Source organism: Sminthopsis crassicaudata, chromosome 4 (assembly GCF_048593235.1).
Source record: "Sminthopsis crassicaudata isolate SCR6 chromosome 4, ASM4859323v1, whole genome shotgun sequence".
Taxonomy (NCBI): Eukaryota; Metazoa; Chordata; class Mammalia; order Dasyuromorphia; family Dasyuridae; genus Sminthopsis; species Sminthopsis crassicaudata.
The window spans coordinates 144,969,299-144,986,521 of NC_133620.1; the positions used below are offsets into that span (position 1 = coordinate 144,969,299).

The 17,223-nt window shown below is 36.3% G+C and overlaps 1 protein-coding gene across 1 annotated transcript in view; it reads right to left on the reverse strand.

Moving 5' to 3' along the window:
• UST (uronyl 2-sulfotransferase) overlaps positions 1 to 10,701 on the reverse strand; it is a 380,057-nt gene extending 369,356 nt beyond the window's left edge. Inside the window, exon 1 of the mRNA XM_074309586.1 lies at positions 9,948 to 10,701. Coding sequence (XP_074165687.1) covers positions 9,948 to 10,200 — 253 coding nt within the window. The 5' untranslated portion in view covers positions 10,201 to 10,701. The remainder of the gene's footprint in view (positions 1 to 9,947) is intronic.
• Positions 10,702 to 17,223: the final 6,522 nt, after the last annotated feature.

Sequence of the window (17,223 nt, forward strand, 5' to 3'; positions counted from 1 at the left end):
ATGATATATTTACATTTTAAATATTCATAACATAGAGTTTGAGAGTTGGAAGGAAACTCCAAAATCTTGTAATTCATACCCAAAAGGAATCTTTACTATAACATTTGACAAGTGGTCACTAGGCTGCCTAATAAGGAAAACTACCACCTCCTGAAACTCCACACAAAGTAAATCTAATCCTTCTATATGGCCCTTCAAATATTTAAAAACAATTATCACATCCCCTTCCCGGGACTTCTCTCTAAAGTAAACATTCCCAATTTTTGAGTATATTTCTATATTTAAATTTGTACACAATTCACTTTTTTGTATTTTTATCTAATAGACTTTCTGTAGGTTTTACTTTGTAGGTTTCGTATCATTTGGACTCAGAGCTCTTAGCTTTCCTGATTGTCTACCTGGTTAGACATTCTCCAGTTTATGAGAACTGAACACAAAATTCCAAATGTGATCTGAATAGGACAGACTCAATAGTTTAGGAAAGAGGGTGGGACTTAGTACCACAGTAATTTTGCCTCTATCACTTCCTATCTATACAGCCACTAGCAATAATCTTCTTTGCCTGGGTTTCCTCAATTGTAAAAATGAAGGGATTATACTAAATGACCTCAGAGATATTTTCCATCACCAAATCTATTAAGCTATGACCTTCATATTCCTGAAAGCTTTGCCTTTCTGATGTAGTCCTTTTAGCTGCTTTATCACTGGTGACTCTATTGGATTTATAATTCACTTAAGATCCTTTTTAACCAAGTTGCTTTCTATGATTCTCCTATTTTCTATTTGTGAAGTTATTTTTTTAAGCCAATGTTTTTAAACCTATCTCCACTGAATCGGTTTTTTACATCTATCCCAATGGTCTTGCCATGGGGTAGATGTAAAATGAATTAAACATTCATTTAAAATAGTTAATAAATTATAATTACTTAAACAAAGTGAAAGCTAAGATTTTGGAGAAATTCATGGCTTAGAAAGTGGTTTTTTTGTTTGTTTGTTTGTTTTGCTGAGTCAGTAGGGCTTAAGTTGCTTGCCCAGGGTCACACAGCTAAGAAGTGTTAAGTGTCTGAGGCCACATTTGAACTCAGGTCCTCCTGACTTCAGGGCTGGTACTCTATCCACTGCGCCACCTAGCTGCCCCTTGGAAAGTGTTTTACATATATTATCTATCTTATTTTATTCCTACAATGACACTGGAAGGTGTGTGTTATTATTATTCCCATTTTATAGATGAGGAAACTGAGACAGGCAGAGGTGTAATAACTTTTACAACTAGAAAATGTCAAAGGCAGGATTCTAACTCAGATCTCCCTGATTCCAAGTCTGGCACTCTATATATTACAATCTAACTATCTGTAGCAGTGGTAATAAATAAATTTATGATTATTTAAAGTCATGATATAAGATTAGTTAAATAATTTTATCAGAACAGGTTTAAATACTGGTGAATTAATACTTGATTTTAATGACATCTCATCATTGTGTCCTATGATAAAAATCTAGTCACTCTGTATCTCCTTTAGAATCATTAAGTCTCATTTTCCTAAGAAGCTTAAGGCCATATTTGAAATGTGATTTAATCTGACAAATCACTGCCTGAGTGAGGCACTGGACAAGGTTTAGAAATAAACTGTTATTCTTCTCCATCCTAAACTGTTACTCTCAGGTCAGAGTTAAGAGGAATAACAGGAAATAGGAAATGGGAAATTAACAACTCAAGATTTAGAATCAATTTTGGCATTACAAATTACAGTGCAGCTATAGAAATTTAATTTTAAATTCCCCCAAAGTAGTGAGCCTTTAAACCTTGTACCAAGGCAAACCAATTCACATAAATGCATGGAAAAATCAACCTGGAATATGCTGATGCTGAGCTTTGAGGATAGGTTAATGCAATATAAAGACAAAATCTGTGGTCCAGGTTAGAGATGGAGAGGGTTAGGCAAATAGATGCTATACTAGTTATAGTATAGGTAAGATAAGGTATAAGTCATAGGTAAAGGCAGGAAACCTTCCTTCTCTCTTCTCATGGGTTCTTCACAGAGAATGATTTTTCAGGATGACAGATAAAAATCATGTCCAGAAATTAATTCATTCAACCCATCATCTGAAAGACAAAGTATTAGGTGTGATAGAGGGAAAATGATATCCTTGCCCTTGAGATGTTTACAATGTAGTAAGGGCAATAAAATGTGAACACAAATATCTATGATACAAAGGAAAATGAGACATGGGAAGCCCAAAGCATTGCTGGAGTTGAGACAAAAGATCAAAGATAATGATTTTAGTCATCAGCATAAAGAAAAGGGCTGTAGCCATGGAAATAAATGGGCTCTCTTAGAAAGTTAGAGCTGAAAGAGACCTTGAAAGAGAATGGCTGGCACAGTGGATAGAATGCTGGACCTGGAATAGGAAGACTCATCTCCCTGAATTCAAAACTGGCCTCAGACACTTAAGCTGCATGGACAAGTCATTTAACTCTGTTTGCCTCAGTTTCCTCATATGTACAGTGAGTTGAAGGAAATAGCATACTACTCCAGCATTTTTCCAAAAAAATTCCCAGTCTGACAAAAAGTCAGACACAATTGAATAACCACAGCAGCAGTAGCAACAACAATAGCAAAGTATTTGAAAGTACTAAATCTACATCTGGCTATTTGGATTAATGTAATGTTACTAAGCATTCATAGATTCACAGATTGGATGGGATCATCAAGATCATCTGGCCCCTCATTTAATAATTAAGAAAAATCAAATTGAAAGCATCTCAAGCTTTTTGTAACTAGCTGACAACCTCCTGACTCTTTTTTTGTACTTCCTATGGAACTTTTGCTTGCTATGTCAGTGTGTACCCAAACATTCAGCCTATTGAAAATCAATTCATTTCAGAAATCATATTAACATATCCTCTTTGAATAATGTCATTGTAATAGAAAGTAACAATCATTTATTGTTCTAATTCTTCTGAAAAAGTTGTAAAGTGAAATCTACAGAAAATCTATTTGAACAAAAACTTCAAATGAATCATGCATGAATTTTAATTATATGAAAACTCTCAATATCTATTTCTCCACAATGGCCTTCATAAAGGCACTTACATATTTTTCCCTACTGTGCTCATCAACTCCATTCCAATTTGCAAATCTGAAGGTGTTGTATTTGCACCTTAACAATGTCTTGGAGGCAAAATGATATAGTCAAAAAAGTAGTGGCTCTAGAGTGATTGATTTTTTTTTAATTATTTCTCACTCTTCATGATCCCATTTGAAGTTTTCTTGGCAAAGATACTGGAATGATTTGCCTTTTCCTTTTCCATTCTTTTTACAAATGAAGAAAATGAGGCAAACACTGTTAAGTAACTTGCCCAGAATCTAATAAGCCTCAGAGGCCAGATTTGAAGCCCTTCTGACTCCAGGTCTGGCACTTTTTCCATTGCAATGCCCTCTAGCCGAGGACCGAGTTCTAATCCTAATTATTACTTACTGCTTATATTACTTTGGGCATGTTACTTAACCTCTGTGTCCTTATTTATAATATGAGAGAGTTGAATCAAATTACCTCTGAAATCACTTCTAGTTCTAGGTCTATGATACACTCATCCACCTTTAAGAATTGGTTATACTCATAACCAGCAGAATAGACTTCTATAAAATAGGTAAAACTCTTTATTACTCCTCCATTTTACAAGAAATAAGGAAAAGATACAAATCATAAAGTACTATATCTGACCTAAATGCACAGATACAATAAATTGTTTTTTAAACATTTCAAGTGGAATATGATTCAAATATAAGACATGGAAATTCTTTGAAAGAGGTCCCTTCCATCAACTAGTTATTATTTTTAAATGCATGTTGATAATATACTACCTAGGAGAGGAAACAAAGGGGACAAGAGAGGTTGAGAGTGAAGAAAGAATAAAAGAAGTTACACGAAGGGTACCTAACTGGGGAATTAGAGAGAGCAAGCATGAAACAATTAGAGCAATATGAAGCTGCCTTTTCCAGTATTCCAAGGATAGTCAATAGAAAGTACCACTTCTATTGTATCTTTATGAAATTTTATAACATTCTTATGTCTACAATGGATAATTTGAGCACTAATATTAGCAAGATTTTCAGACTATTATTATTCTCATTTCTGACATACTTAAGGCTTCCTGGATATCACAGACTCTTTAGTTGAGTTTCTATAATGAAAAATAGGCCTATGTAAAACAGAAGTGCTCATGGCGAATTCCGATATATAACAAAGAAGAAAAATTACAAAGAAATCTATCTAAGAGATTTTTCCTTACTATAAACTCATTCATCATATCTCTTATTCCTCCACATAAGTGTTTCTTTTTCAATTATACATCATTGACATGAACACAGCTGGAGGGCAAGCTACTGTTGCTAATAATTCAGCTTCTACAGGGGAAACAAAAGATGCTGTTTCTTTTAGGGCACAAAAAATATTGTTTCAATTTTATCATCTCAGAAACAAATTCTCCAATGTTTTAGATCTGCATTGATGGCAAAGACCAAGCCTCAAGAAGCTAAGATAGTATTCAGATGATTAACTTTATATTAAATATATTAAAACAGCTCCATTAATTTATGAATATCTTAATTGTAAATTAAATATTAACACATTTTAAAGCTATCCTTACACTCCAACCAATGAATCTTACAGACATTTTTCAAGTCTAATGTTTTTCACCATTCAAGCAAGTATTTGTTTTCTTGTTCAAAGCCCCCTGCAGCTGCATTTCTCTGACTTAGTTTGAATGTAATACTATTTCCAACACCACCATATTTAAAATGTGAAAAGTTTTCTTTTTATCAAATTAATTTCCTTTCATGATTTCAGCTCTTTTTTGCCTTTTATTACCTAGATTACTCCTTTGTCCCCAAAGTATTCCATTAAAAATAGTGTGGGTGTAGTGAAAAGAAAAGTAAAGGAATCAACAGATTAGTTGTGTGCCCTTCAAACTATTAAACCTACCTTCTGGACTCCTGTTTCTTCAGTTATAAAATGGTGTCCTAAATATGTGGGGGACAGGATGAGGTTTACTAGATGATATTTAAAGTTGCTCACAATTCTGAAGTTCTATGATCTGAGAAACTGGATTTGGAGATATGGACAAATTATTTTCTAATAAAAGCTGGTCTATATATTTGTTCATTTTCCTTTAAACAAAACTTGGGTATTCCAATCTTGCCAATTTAATGATACCATTTGTGTTTTTTAAAAATGTAATTTGTTTGAATCAACATTGTGGTTGCCATAGTAATAATTAAGATTTTTTATATGAATAGAAATATGTTAATGTTGTGAGCATAATGATAAGCTTTCAGTTTTAAATAGTCCACATTAAAGAACTAAAAAAGAAAATATGTTATTTTGAGACATCAACTCCATTCAGTAAAACAAATTTAATTTACAGAATGGGAAATTAGGCATCTAAAGCATGATGATAGTTAAAACATGCCAGTCATCTAAAATCAGTAGTAAGCCATCTGGCTAACTATATTTATTTCAATTTGGATTTTTATATATTTGTAGCTCATGCATAATGAAGCTAGAAGCAAAAAGGCTGTAGCATCATACATTTAATTCTGAAGAAAACCTCATTTGTGGTTTATGGTTTAAATATGTGTAAAAACCTTTTTACATACAACATTTACCATATATTTCACATATGTGCCTTCCCAGTCCTATGAGAAAAAATTGTCAAAAAGAACATTCTTTGTAGGTTTTCCCTAAGCCCTTTCCTACTTTAAAACAGTGAGTGCTGCCCCAGAAACTCCTTTGAGAAAAATATATTTAAAAAAAAGACCTTGGGATAGATAGATAGCACAGTAGATAGAGCACCATCCCTATCAGGGATGTCAGGAGGACCTGAATTCAAATCTATCCTCAGATACTTAACATTTTCTAACTATGTAATCCTGAGCAAGTCATTTAATCCCAATTGGATCACACACAAAAAGACCTTTTCTGGACAACTACTCTATAGGGTAGAGGTAAAGAAATTTGTTAGTATTTACTTTTCTCCCTCCCCCTTTATCTTCCTTCATCATCTAATAGTTTGCATATTTCCTTTTCTTTGACATTTCCTTCCTTTTTACATGCCCTGTAGGGGAATTTGGAGGATAGGAGAAAAGGTGCAGAGTAGTCACCTCTGTTTTTCAGTGCCTCTCTTAACCTGTGGGGCATCTGAAGTTCTTTTCTTGGACCAAACATTCTGAAGTCCCAACTTGATGTTTGATGTGATAATAATAATAATGTACTTCTATTCAAAGATACTTCATCATCATAAAGAACTCAGTTGTGATATTAATAATGAGAGTGTGACTATATAGGAATAAACACACTATGGTATTTGCTTACATATATAGATATAGATATATATCTATATCTATATATTTATTTATTTATTTCACCTGTACCTTCAATCTATTATTCCATTTGTTTTTCCAAAAACCCTAAGAGGTAGGATGTTAATATTCTCATTTTACAGATTAAAACAAGTAAAACAAAGCAAAATTCAGAGAGATTAAATGATTTGCCCACACAGCTATAAATTTGAGCAGTTATAAATTACCTCCCTGTCCTCCTCTCTTTCTTTCATTCTTTCTTGCAAGAAACCTTCCTTAAAGTTCTCTAATGAAAACTTGCAAAAAATTTTTTTTGTCAAGGGATTGTGATTATTTTAGCAAACAGATAAAGAAAGATAGAAAATCAGAGCTGAACCAACACTCATTATTAGAAATATTATTAGATGACCAAGTTTGGGCCTAAAGACATATATAGAAAAGTATAAAGAAAGGCATATAGTATGTACTATCTCCCCCCTTCATTATAGAGCTGGAGGACTCTGAGTTTATACTACTGAATATAGTGTCAGAAGTGGTCTGTGTGTTGGTTGCCTTTGCTGAACTATCTTCCTCCTTTTAAAAATATTTGCTGCAAAGTAAGTCTTACTGGTTGAGGAAAGAAGAATAATATATTTTGAAATAAATGAAACATAAAATCAACTAGCATCAATAAAAAAGTATTAGTATAAGTAATGATAATATTGGCAATAATCTTGCTATAATAATATTATAAGTTTTTTTTTTAAGTATCCTATCAGGTAATGTAGTTGAAATAAAACATCATTTTGTGGGAGAGGGAATAAATTGCACCCCACTTACAACAGAGAAAGGTACCTGCTCAAAACTTATCTAACTGGAGAAATTGAGACAATGATGACTACAAATTTTGGTTTTATGGAACAAAATAATATCGAACTTTAAAATGACAGAATGGAAAAGCCATAAATTAAGATGTTTATCCTGTAATCATTTGGAGCCTTATATTAGTAAGGGTGTATTTTTGGAGCTCTTGAAAAGCGAAAGCCCATATTTTCCTACAACTATTTTACTATGAGTTAAGTCATATTTGCATCAATGCTAAACAAATAATGCTTAAGATGTATTGTTTGTGGTCCTTGTCAGTATCATTTTTTAAACCTCCAAACTCAACGAAATTGGAAACTTAATTAAAAGTCAGCAATTTACAACACCAATCTACACTTCAATCATCCTTTCAGTATTCCTATCCTTTAGGGGAATAATACTATTTGATAACCTCAGTTCCTACTGATTGAACACTCCAGTTTCACATTTAATTGCTTCCATCACATATTGAAAGATATTGTTTAAAAATTTACACAATAATTTTGCTGTATATTTGAATGGAATAGCAAGTTGTGGCAGAGCATATTTGACGTTTCATTTACAATCATATTTTTTACTGAACTGTTACAGAAATGCTTGTTTTGTTCCATAAATTAAACATAAAACTTAAAAAAGAAAGATTTTGTTGCTATAAAGTAATAGCTGTCAGCATTTAGTGTTATGTATCAACTTTGCTTTATTCTCATAAGTAGAAGGGTTTCTGCAGTTATAATGGCTTGAATCAAAATAATAAAATTTAGGACCTAGAATTAGCCATCTGGTGCAAACTCTCCATTTAACAGGTGAATATGAGACCCAGAGAAATTAAATAATTTGATGATGCTACATAACTAGTTCATGATGACAGAGCCAGGACTAGAATGAATCCCTTGACTCAAAGATCAGTGCTCTTCCTTCACCCCACATTCTCTTTAATAGAATTTTACTTTTCTTAAAATTTCCATTCTTATACTTCTTTCACCAGATACTTGGGAGAAAGATTTTTAAGCCTCAATAGCACTTCACCAACTTTACAATCTTAGTTGTGATTGTTAATAATGAGAATCCGACTGGATAGGAACAAATAGAGGTCTCAAAAGCTTTTCAAAATTAGGAGTGTTATTTAAAAGTAAGAATTAACAGAGATTTATCTCTGGTCCTAACCTCCATATTTTATGGGGATTTTAATCAAGAATGTATTATGGAATCCTAGTTACACAACTGTCATTTAACCTGCCCTAAACATCTCAAAGGCACCTCATCATAATGTTCTTACATAAAAAAACAACTTTTTTTACAATATGAATTTCCATAAACAAGACACTCAATATTTCTCTTTCATTATCTTTAATAGTGGTGAAATAATGAACCTGATTTCCTCCTGATTATTTTATTTCCCCTTCTTTCCTGCTCTCTATATGTGGCTTTTACTCAGAATTAATGTAGAGGGAAGTGGAAAGGGGGAGTAGAGGGTAACCAAGGAAGTTGTCAGCTAGGACATTTTTGCTTATTTGAGTTCAGATTTTTGCTTGGGCTTGCCCTTTATGTTTCCCTAGACTATCAGTCATGACACTTGCTTTGCTCGGATTTATCACTCTTCTGTGTTCACAAGAAGCTAGAGCTCTCAGAGCTTCCTCCTCCCCTCAGCCTGACCTCCTCTGGCCACATACTTTGTTAGAGACTCACATTCCTCCCTTGCACCAGTCCAGTAGAAGAATTGAGCACAACTGGAGCACTGAACTATCTGTCCCCGAGAAACTGACAAGAGAAGGCAGGACTGGGCAGAGGAGCAGCGTGGGAGGCTGAACCGGTGGGAGGAAGCTGGGAGGGCAAACACAATATTAAAAAAAAAAAAAAAAAATCTTCCTTTTTTCATAAACCTTTTCTCTTACGGACCAAGCAGTCTCTTAAAACAACCAATTTTTTTTCTTGTGACAGTGAAAATGATCCAGAGTAAAACAAAGTCAGACTAGACTCACACTCAATTAGCCGGGGGTGGTGGTGGTGAAGGGGGTGCTAAATCTTTTGAAAGCCTTAAAAATAGCAAAATGAAATAAAATAAAAATGCACCCTCTGGCGTTGCCAGTTTTAGCCTGTCAAATTAGCTGCTGGGAAGAAGGGTGTCCAGACTTTGCTAGAGCAAGAGCCGGCGGTGGTAAATTGCAACCACAGCTGAGCAGAGACTGGAATCCAACATGTAAACTGCAATCACACAGCCTGGCCGGGGGGTGGCTGAGGGCGGGGTAGGGAGGGAGGGTAGGCTGTGAGGCTGAAATGCGGAGAACGCGCAAACTAGACAGGGGAGAGTGAGTTAGAAACACACACACACACACACACACACACACACACACACACACACGCACGCACAGACTCTAGACCCAAACAATGTGAAGGCGCAATCCACCCTCCTTCCCCTGCACAACCTGGCCAAGAACACACTGCCTGCGCTCCAGTTTGTGGGTGGGGAAGGGTTTGCTGTTCACGACTCCCTCCCGCCTAGCCGGCACAGTCAACCCAAACCACAGCCACCCTTCTCATCCTCAGTGCGGACAGCTGCAAAGGAGGAAGTCCCACGGTTGGTTGCTATGGCATAATGATGCTCTTTGGCTTTCACACCTGGCGAGCTTTAGGGGGAGGGAGTTAGAAGAAGGGGGAAGTCATCCCTGTTGCACCCCATTCCCTGTTCTCTTCCTTACCCTTTCTAACTTTCTCAACCCAGCGCCCCCCTCTCCCTTTCCTTACCCAAGTACTGCCGCAGGTCGAGCAGGAAGCGAGGGGGTCCCCCGTTGAGCTGATAGAAGAGGGATCCCAAGCAGAAGACGAAAAGGGTGGCCATGCAGAAACCGTAATCCCGGAGGGAGAAGCGCAGAAAAGGCAGCAAGGAGCCGGGGCGTTTCCAGCTGCCCGGCCCCGGAGGGGCTCCCCCCAGGGGGGCCACATGGGTCCAGGGGTCGCTGCTGCTGTGGTGCTGCTGTGGCTGCTGCTTCTTCTTCATCGCCTGCTCCGCCGCCTCAAACAGCCTGCCCCTGCCAGAAAAGGGTCACCCATCCGCCTGCGAAGAGGAGAGCTTCGGCCGGGAGGCTGCACATGGGGAAAGACAGGACCAGGCGCGCGGGGAGGGAAGCTCGGAAAGAGAGAGGTCAGGGAAGCTGGGGCACCGCTGAAGTTTGCTGGTGCTGTTCAGGAGACTTTCCTCTCCATCGCTGCCGCTGCCGCCGCCGCCGCCGCCGCCGCCGCCTTGCCTGCCAAGAGTGTCCCTGCACACTCAGCCTCCGGGGCGCTGCTGCCTTCCGTCCAAGGCTCCTCCGCTCCGTCCTGGGCGCCGAGTTCCAGACCAGCTTCTCCGGCCCCGCCGCTCGGCTCCCCCGCCCGCTCGCTTCTAGCCCCAGCCCCCAGGGCTCGCCTCCAGCGCCAGCGCGAGCGTGTGCCCCCCTGCTTTGTGTCGAGTTCAGCGTGTTTTGTCCCCGTTCAGGCTCCTCTAAAGAACAGCAGGGAAGAACAGGAGGCGGACACCATCTCCCTCGCTCCACCTCCTTGACAGGGGTTTTCCTTCTCCTCCTCCTCCTCCTCCTCCTCCTCTTTCACCTCCCCTCTCTCCCTTCTCGCCCTCTCTCCTTCTCTCAGCTTGTGTCTCAGGGTTTCGTTTCGGTGTCACATTACTACCTCGGCGCAGGGGAGTAGGGTAGTCATGTTTTGGGCAAGTAGGAAGAAACTTTCTTGGGTTTGGGTTTTGTTGTTTTTAGGTTGCCCCTCACACCCCCTTCCTTTTCCCTTCTCTTCACTCTGATCTTGGTTACTGCGCCACCAGCGACCTCTTGGGGGCTCTGCTGACTTCCCTCTCATAAACCTTGTTGGGGAGTATGGGCCGCAACTTCAAAGAGAAAAAAAAAAAAAGATGTTTTTCAAACCCAAGAAGTTTATTCTCTTGCCTAACGCCTGCGATTGCCTAAAAGGTTGAAGAAGGGAGACGAGAATCTAGGAGACTTGTTACTGAGGTGGAGAGAAAAGGATTCTTGATTAGTTAAATGGCATCCTCTGGGGGAATAGAAAAGGGTCATGAGGTCTTCCTGGAAATTCATGAAGGAAGAGAAGGAAAAGAATGGAATTAGAGGAAAGAACATCCTTTTCTTATTTTCCTTGTACCCTTTTTATCCCCTTCCCCCTTCTCAGTCTAGTATACCTCAGCCACCGTGCTGGGACGAACGGAGAAGAGAAGTATCTTGTTCAAGTATGCGGAAGCAAAGGGAAAAGAAACTCATGCATCCCCAGCCCTCAAACCATGCACCCCTATTTCTTTATCCATCTCCTCTTTTTCTCCTAAGGAGAAGGGAAAGACAAGGGTAAGTGAAACAAAGGGAGCTGCTGCACCAGAAAGTCTACTCAAGATAGAGTTCTGTCTCAAGTAAGGGTCATTTTTCTTCATGGAGGAGAAATAAGTAATGATACAGAGAAAGAAATCCTGCAAAATTACTCTCCAAACTAGGGAATTTTTCAGAAATAGACCATTTTCTAATTATCATCAGTTCAAGTGTTTCCCTTTGATTCATAATTTGGAAGATGAGACAAGCTACATGGTCACAAATAGGTATTTCTTTAGCGCACACAATGTACAAATAGTTTCTGTTTTCATCCTTCCTCCAATCAGTTTCCCAATCTATTTTGTAATTGCAGCAGAGATATAGTTAATGGTTTCATATATGCCCTGGGGAAGCATGTTTGATAGAAAGTGACTTAGGAGTCAGGAGAAGAACCCAGGAAAGGACACTCTGGCTCAGAAAGTTACAGCCATGATTTATGGGACCATAAGGAAGTAGATCAACATACTCTATTGGGGAAAATGATAGCTAAACCACCTTTTGCATGTAGTCATTACTGAAAAGGTGTTACAACCCAGTCGTGTCCACATTCTTCATTGTTCTTTGGGTCACCTGAAACTGATTCTTTAGATATTGTGGTGTTCCAAGACTTAAACAGCATCACTGGACATTTATATCAGAAAGATGAATTGTGCTAAGGAGACTTGGGATCAGTAAAAGCATTGTGTGATTTCTCAAATTCAATTCAAACTGTTCTCTTCCTCCTAACTGATGCTCCAATTGATAATCTAGCCATTCAAGTATATCTTTAGCATAGGATATGCTGAAGCTTCATTCTTCTTCCTTAGAGCCTGAGTCCTGATATGGTTTGTTACCTTCAACAACAGAGGAGGATACTTACCTTCTCTTTTAAAAAAAAATTTCTTTCTTACCCAGAAGACACCTTTCACCATAAATCTCTCCCTTGGGTATGTAGTCTTTTTTTTTTTTTTTTTTTAATCATACTGTTTGACAATCTTATAGTAGACAGGAGACTAGAGGCTAATTTGTGAATATAGTCTATATCCTGGATACATGTTCATTGTCTTGCTGTCCTCTTCATAAGCAATTAAGGCATTCAAGCCATCTAAGATGGGGAATGTCTATTCAAATGTCTCCTTTTTCACCTCAGTAGACTTTCAACTTCTACTGAAGCCTCCCTAGGCACAATCCTTTCCATTCATTCATTTATTTTCTTCCAATTCAATAAGGATTATTGAGCCAATTTTTTTTGAATGATCCTGGACAATAATATTAGTAGAATCAATTTTATTGTTTTCAAATGATTGCATACAGTTACATATATACATAATCTTATTTAATTCTCACAACTATTTTTTAAGGCAGGTGTGGTCATCAATCTCATTTTACATGAGAGCAAAAAAAGCTCAGAGAACTTAAATGTTTTGCCCAGGATCATACAGCTTGTTTTAGAGGCAGGGTTTAAATCCAGGTTCTTCTGATTTAAAGGCCAACACTCTTTTCCCTGGAGGCCCAGCAATTTTCTGGTGTTTGATTCAGTCAGCAGAGTATCATTCATGAATAGAAACATCCTCTGGATTTCAAAATAGAGGTTCTTAAACTTTTTTTAGTGTCATGACTCTGAGAAAGCCCATAGATCCCTTCTGGATATTTTTAAATAATTGAAGGAAATGCCAAATTTTAATTAGAAGTTAGTAAAATAAAGTTAAAATTTTTGCCATCCAAGTTTATTGAGTTCTAGCAATTAGAGCTGTGCAAAAATACATGAAAAAGTAGTGAGTTTCCCCATACTGGAAACCTATAAAAATCATGATTGGATGACCACTAAATGGGGATATATTTTGGATGATATTCATAGTTTGGGTATGGGTCATATGAGATTATCTCTGAAATCTTTTATCTGAAATTCTCTGAGCCTATGAAAGAATACATCTGAGAAAATTAAGGTGATTTAAACTATGATTTAAAAATGGAAGTAGGGTCCTACAGCAGTCATAGAATTTCACAGAGAAGATCAATATAGAGTGACATACTAAGATTTGTGAAAGGATATCTAGTTCAGGTATGGATTCAGTAGAGTTGTGAGAGGTCTATAAAAAAACCAAGTCAGAAAGATTCCATTGAGGCAGAAGTACCTTCTTGGAAAATTTGCCTAATATTATTTCTCTGGCCTCTATAGTCATTTTTGTGGGTTTTAACCCATCATCTTTTCCCTCTATATGAAGGACTCATGATTTTACATTATCCCAATCCATTCAGGAGATTTTTATATCATCTCAAACCATGATGTTTTCCTTCCCTTATGAGATAAAGACACAAACAAACAAACCAAAACTAAATCTGGATTAGTGAAGAAAGAAAAAGGAGGTAGGAAGGGGATAAAAAAGAAATTACATTTGCATGCCCCAACATTCCCCCCTTAACCCCCTGCAATTTTCATCAAAAAGATTCAAAATCCAGAGCCTATTTTCTATGGCAAGCTTTGGCTTAATGTTAATGATGTTGGGGTCACCTTGATTATTCTCTAGGACTTGATGGTGCTTTGCCTCTCATTGTAGTACAGGATTCTGCTGTCCTTTAAAAGTGCTTTGCAAAGCCTGGAGAATTTTTTTGGTCAACAAAAGTGTGACATGCCCATCAGAGACTAACAGTATCATTAGTTGATAGTAGAAGGAAAGAGCAGAAGGAAAAATTCGGGTGTTACATCAGTTTCAACACATGTCAGGTCATAATATGAAACAATAACATTTAGAATGATAAAAGCACCAGCTTAATATTTTAAACTGGCATAGGCTTTAGGGAAGAGGACATGAAATAAGTTAAAAATTCAACTCCAGAGCCATCAAGCTAGCAGTGAAAATCTCTTTAGGATGTGGTTTTAAGTTTTTTTTTTTTTTCCCTTCTAATCTCAACTAATGTGACATCTTCTGTGAATCACAAGTTATAAAATATAAGGACACTATTTCAAAGTAGCCAGTTAGAAGGTCAGTAATATCATGATAAGTGGGATAAAGAACATTCAATGGAATGTTCAGTTTTAAGCATTTTCTTTTCTCAAATGTTATTTCAATACAGAATTTTCAAGATCTGTGACAGAGATAAGACTATTTTCATGGCTAAAACACTTAGTAAAAACTAAACTGGAATAAAAACCTTCAGACTTATAGCCAGGTCTAGTCACTTATTAGCAGTGTGACCTCATCTTCAGTTTCTTCAATATAAAATTGGGATACTGAAACTTATAGAACCTATTTTACACAGCTGTTGTAATCATTCTATAGGAAAACATGTGGAAGTGTTTTGTGAACTAGAAAATGTCGAATGTTATTTTCATCATACCCAGCAGTAGGTAGAGAATGTCAAAGTCTATTCTTCCTCCAACTTATATCAATTAAGCCTTTCCTATTGTTTTCCCCCAAATAAACAACTTTCCTCATGACTCTATATTTAGTTTAAAAAAATTATTATTAGCTAGATAAATATCAAGGTTTTTTTAGATTGAGAAAAATTTTTAAAGGTCATCTAGTGCAATCTCCTCATTTAAATAAAATAACTTATATATAACATAACTAGCATAGTCTTATACATAGTAGCTGAGCCAAGATTCAAATTCAGGTCACTTGATTGCAGATTCAGTGTACCAATTGGCTAATTATGCTATCTATACTTCTGAATGGTACTTGACTTTCTTAGTGGCTTTCTTATTTCTATGTACTATGGAAGAGAATGAAAAAGCTGATGACATGGTGTTGATCCTCAAGTAGCTAGCTTACTAGTTCTAGCTAAGAAAATAAGACCAATACCTTTGAAATAATTAGAGAACTGCAAGATAACATAGGAAATTAGAAACAATCTACAAAATCTTATTTTTTTCTCTCTCTAGTTCTACTTTTAAACTTTTTCCTCTCCTCTACTTATGCAAAAAAATCCAATGATGATAATTGGTATTACTTAGTAAATAATGGAATATATGTTAACATAATATAGTATAACATATTGTAACTATATATTGCATATATAGTATGCATAATTGTATATAGGAATTTTGGTTGTTGTAGTCTTGCTTTAACATTTATAAATGTTAAATGATTATAAATGATCTCTTTAGAACTCATTCTATTTTTTATTCTAAGTTCATATTAATGTAATCTTAGGCTATAACTGAGATGTGTCCAGAAATAAGAAGTAGTGATAGCAGAGTTGTACCAGGTTAGGCCACCCAGGAATTTTCCCTTGGTTCAATAATTAGACAATATAAAGTAAATGACAGATGTACTTTTTTTTTAGGAACCAATCAGGAACAGTGGAACTTAGCATCTAGCTATTAAGGACTGCTAGTTAAACTGGGAAACTATTAAATGAACAAGTTGCACTAAACTCCTCTATCTCCTTCCCTTTCTTTGATAACAGGGTAAAAAATTTTAAACTGGATCTTTGGGGGAAATATACAAACAATATACTTTTAATTTAATTTGCATTATTCACATTTTCCCCATCAATCAATCAATATGTATTAGATTCCTACTTTGTGTCAGGCACTGTGCTAAATGCTAAATATATATATATACACAGATGTGTATGTATATGTTTATATATATAAGTATATACATTCACAAACTATACATAGAATAAGTATGAACTAATAGAGGAAAGGCACTAGAATTAAGAGGAGTTGGGAAAAGTTTCCCTTAGAAGAAGGATTTTTGGTTAAGATTTAAAGGAAGTCAGTAAGCAAAGATGAGGAAGGAAAACATTCCAGGCATAAGAGACAGCCAGAGAAAATTCCTGGAAGGAAGAGATGGTATCTTATTTGCAGAACCATAAAGAAGCCAGACCAAAGAGTAAGTGGCAGCGAGTAATATATAAGAAGGACATAGGAAAAGGCTAGATAATGAAGGGCTTTGAATGCCAGAGGATCTTGTACATTTATCCTCTAGATAAAAGTAGCTGAAGTTTGTTCAGTAGGAGAAGTCCTTTAAGAAATTATTTTAATAGCTGAATGGAGGATGGATATATAATTGGGATAGAGTACTCTTTTGGCATAAGAAATTATGAACTCAATGAATTTTAGAATAAGATGTAAAGAATTGCATGAAATATTGAAGAGTGAAATGAGCAGAAACAAGAGAACACCAAATATACTAATAGTGATATTGTTTTAAGAATGATTTTGAGTGAATAAGTTATTCTGACCATTATAAATAAGTTAAATTAATTACAAAGGACTTGTGAGAAAAGATGCTATCTGAATTCAGAGAAAGAACTAATAAATAGGAATATGTATAGAATAATTTTACATACTTACACACACATACACACACATATATACATACTATATAATTTATTGAAACATGTATAGATAGGTAGATAGATAGATATAGATGGAGGAAAAAAAATTTACATGATAATTTCACTGTATATTTGCAAGAAATAGCAAGTTGTACATGGTAGAATTGGAGTTTCATTTGCAATCATCTTTTTTATTTTGTTATGGAAATACTTTAGTCCATAAATTAATTTAAAATATTTTTTTAAAAAAGGAATTAGGATGGACTTGAGACAGGCAGATCCATTGATAGGCTATTGTCATAGTCCAGGTGTGAGGTGATGAGGGCCCACAGGGGAGAAGAGGGGGACATCCAAGAATTATTGCAAAGGTGAAATTAACAGGCCTTGGCAAA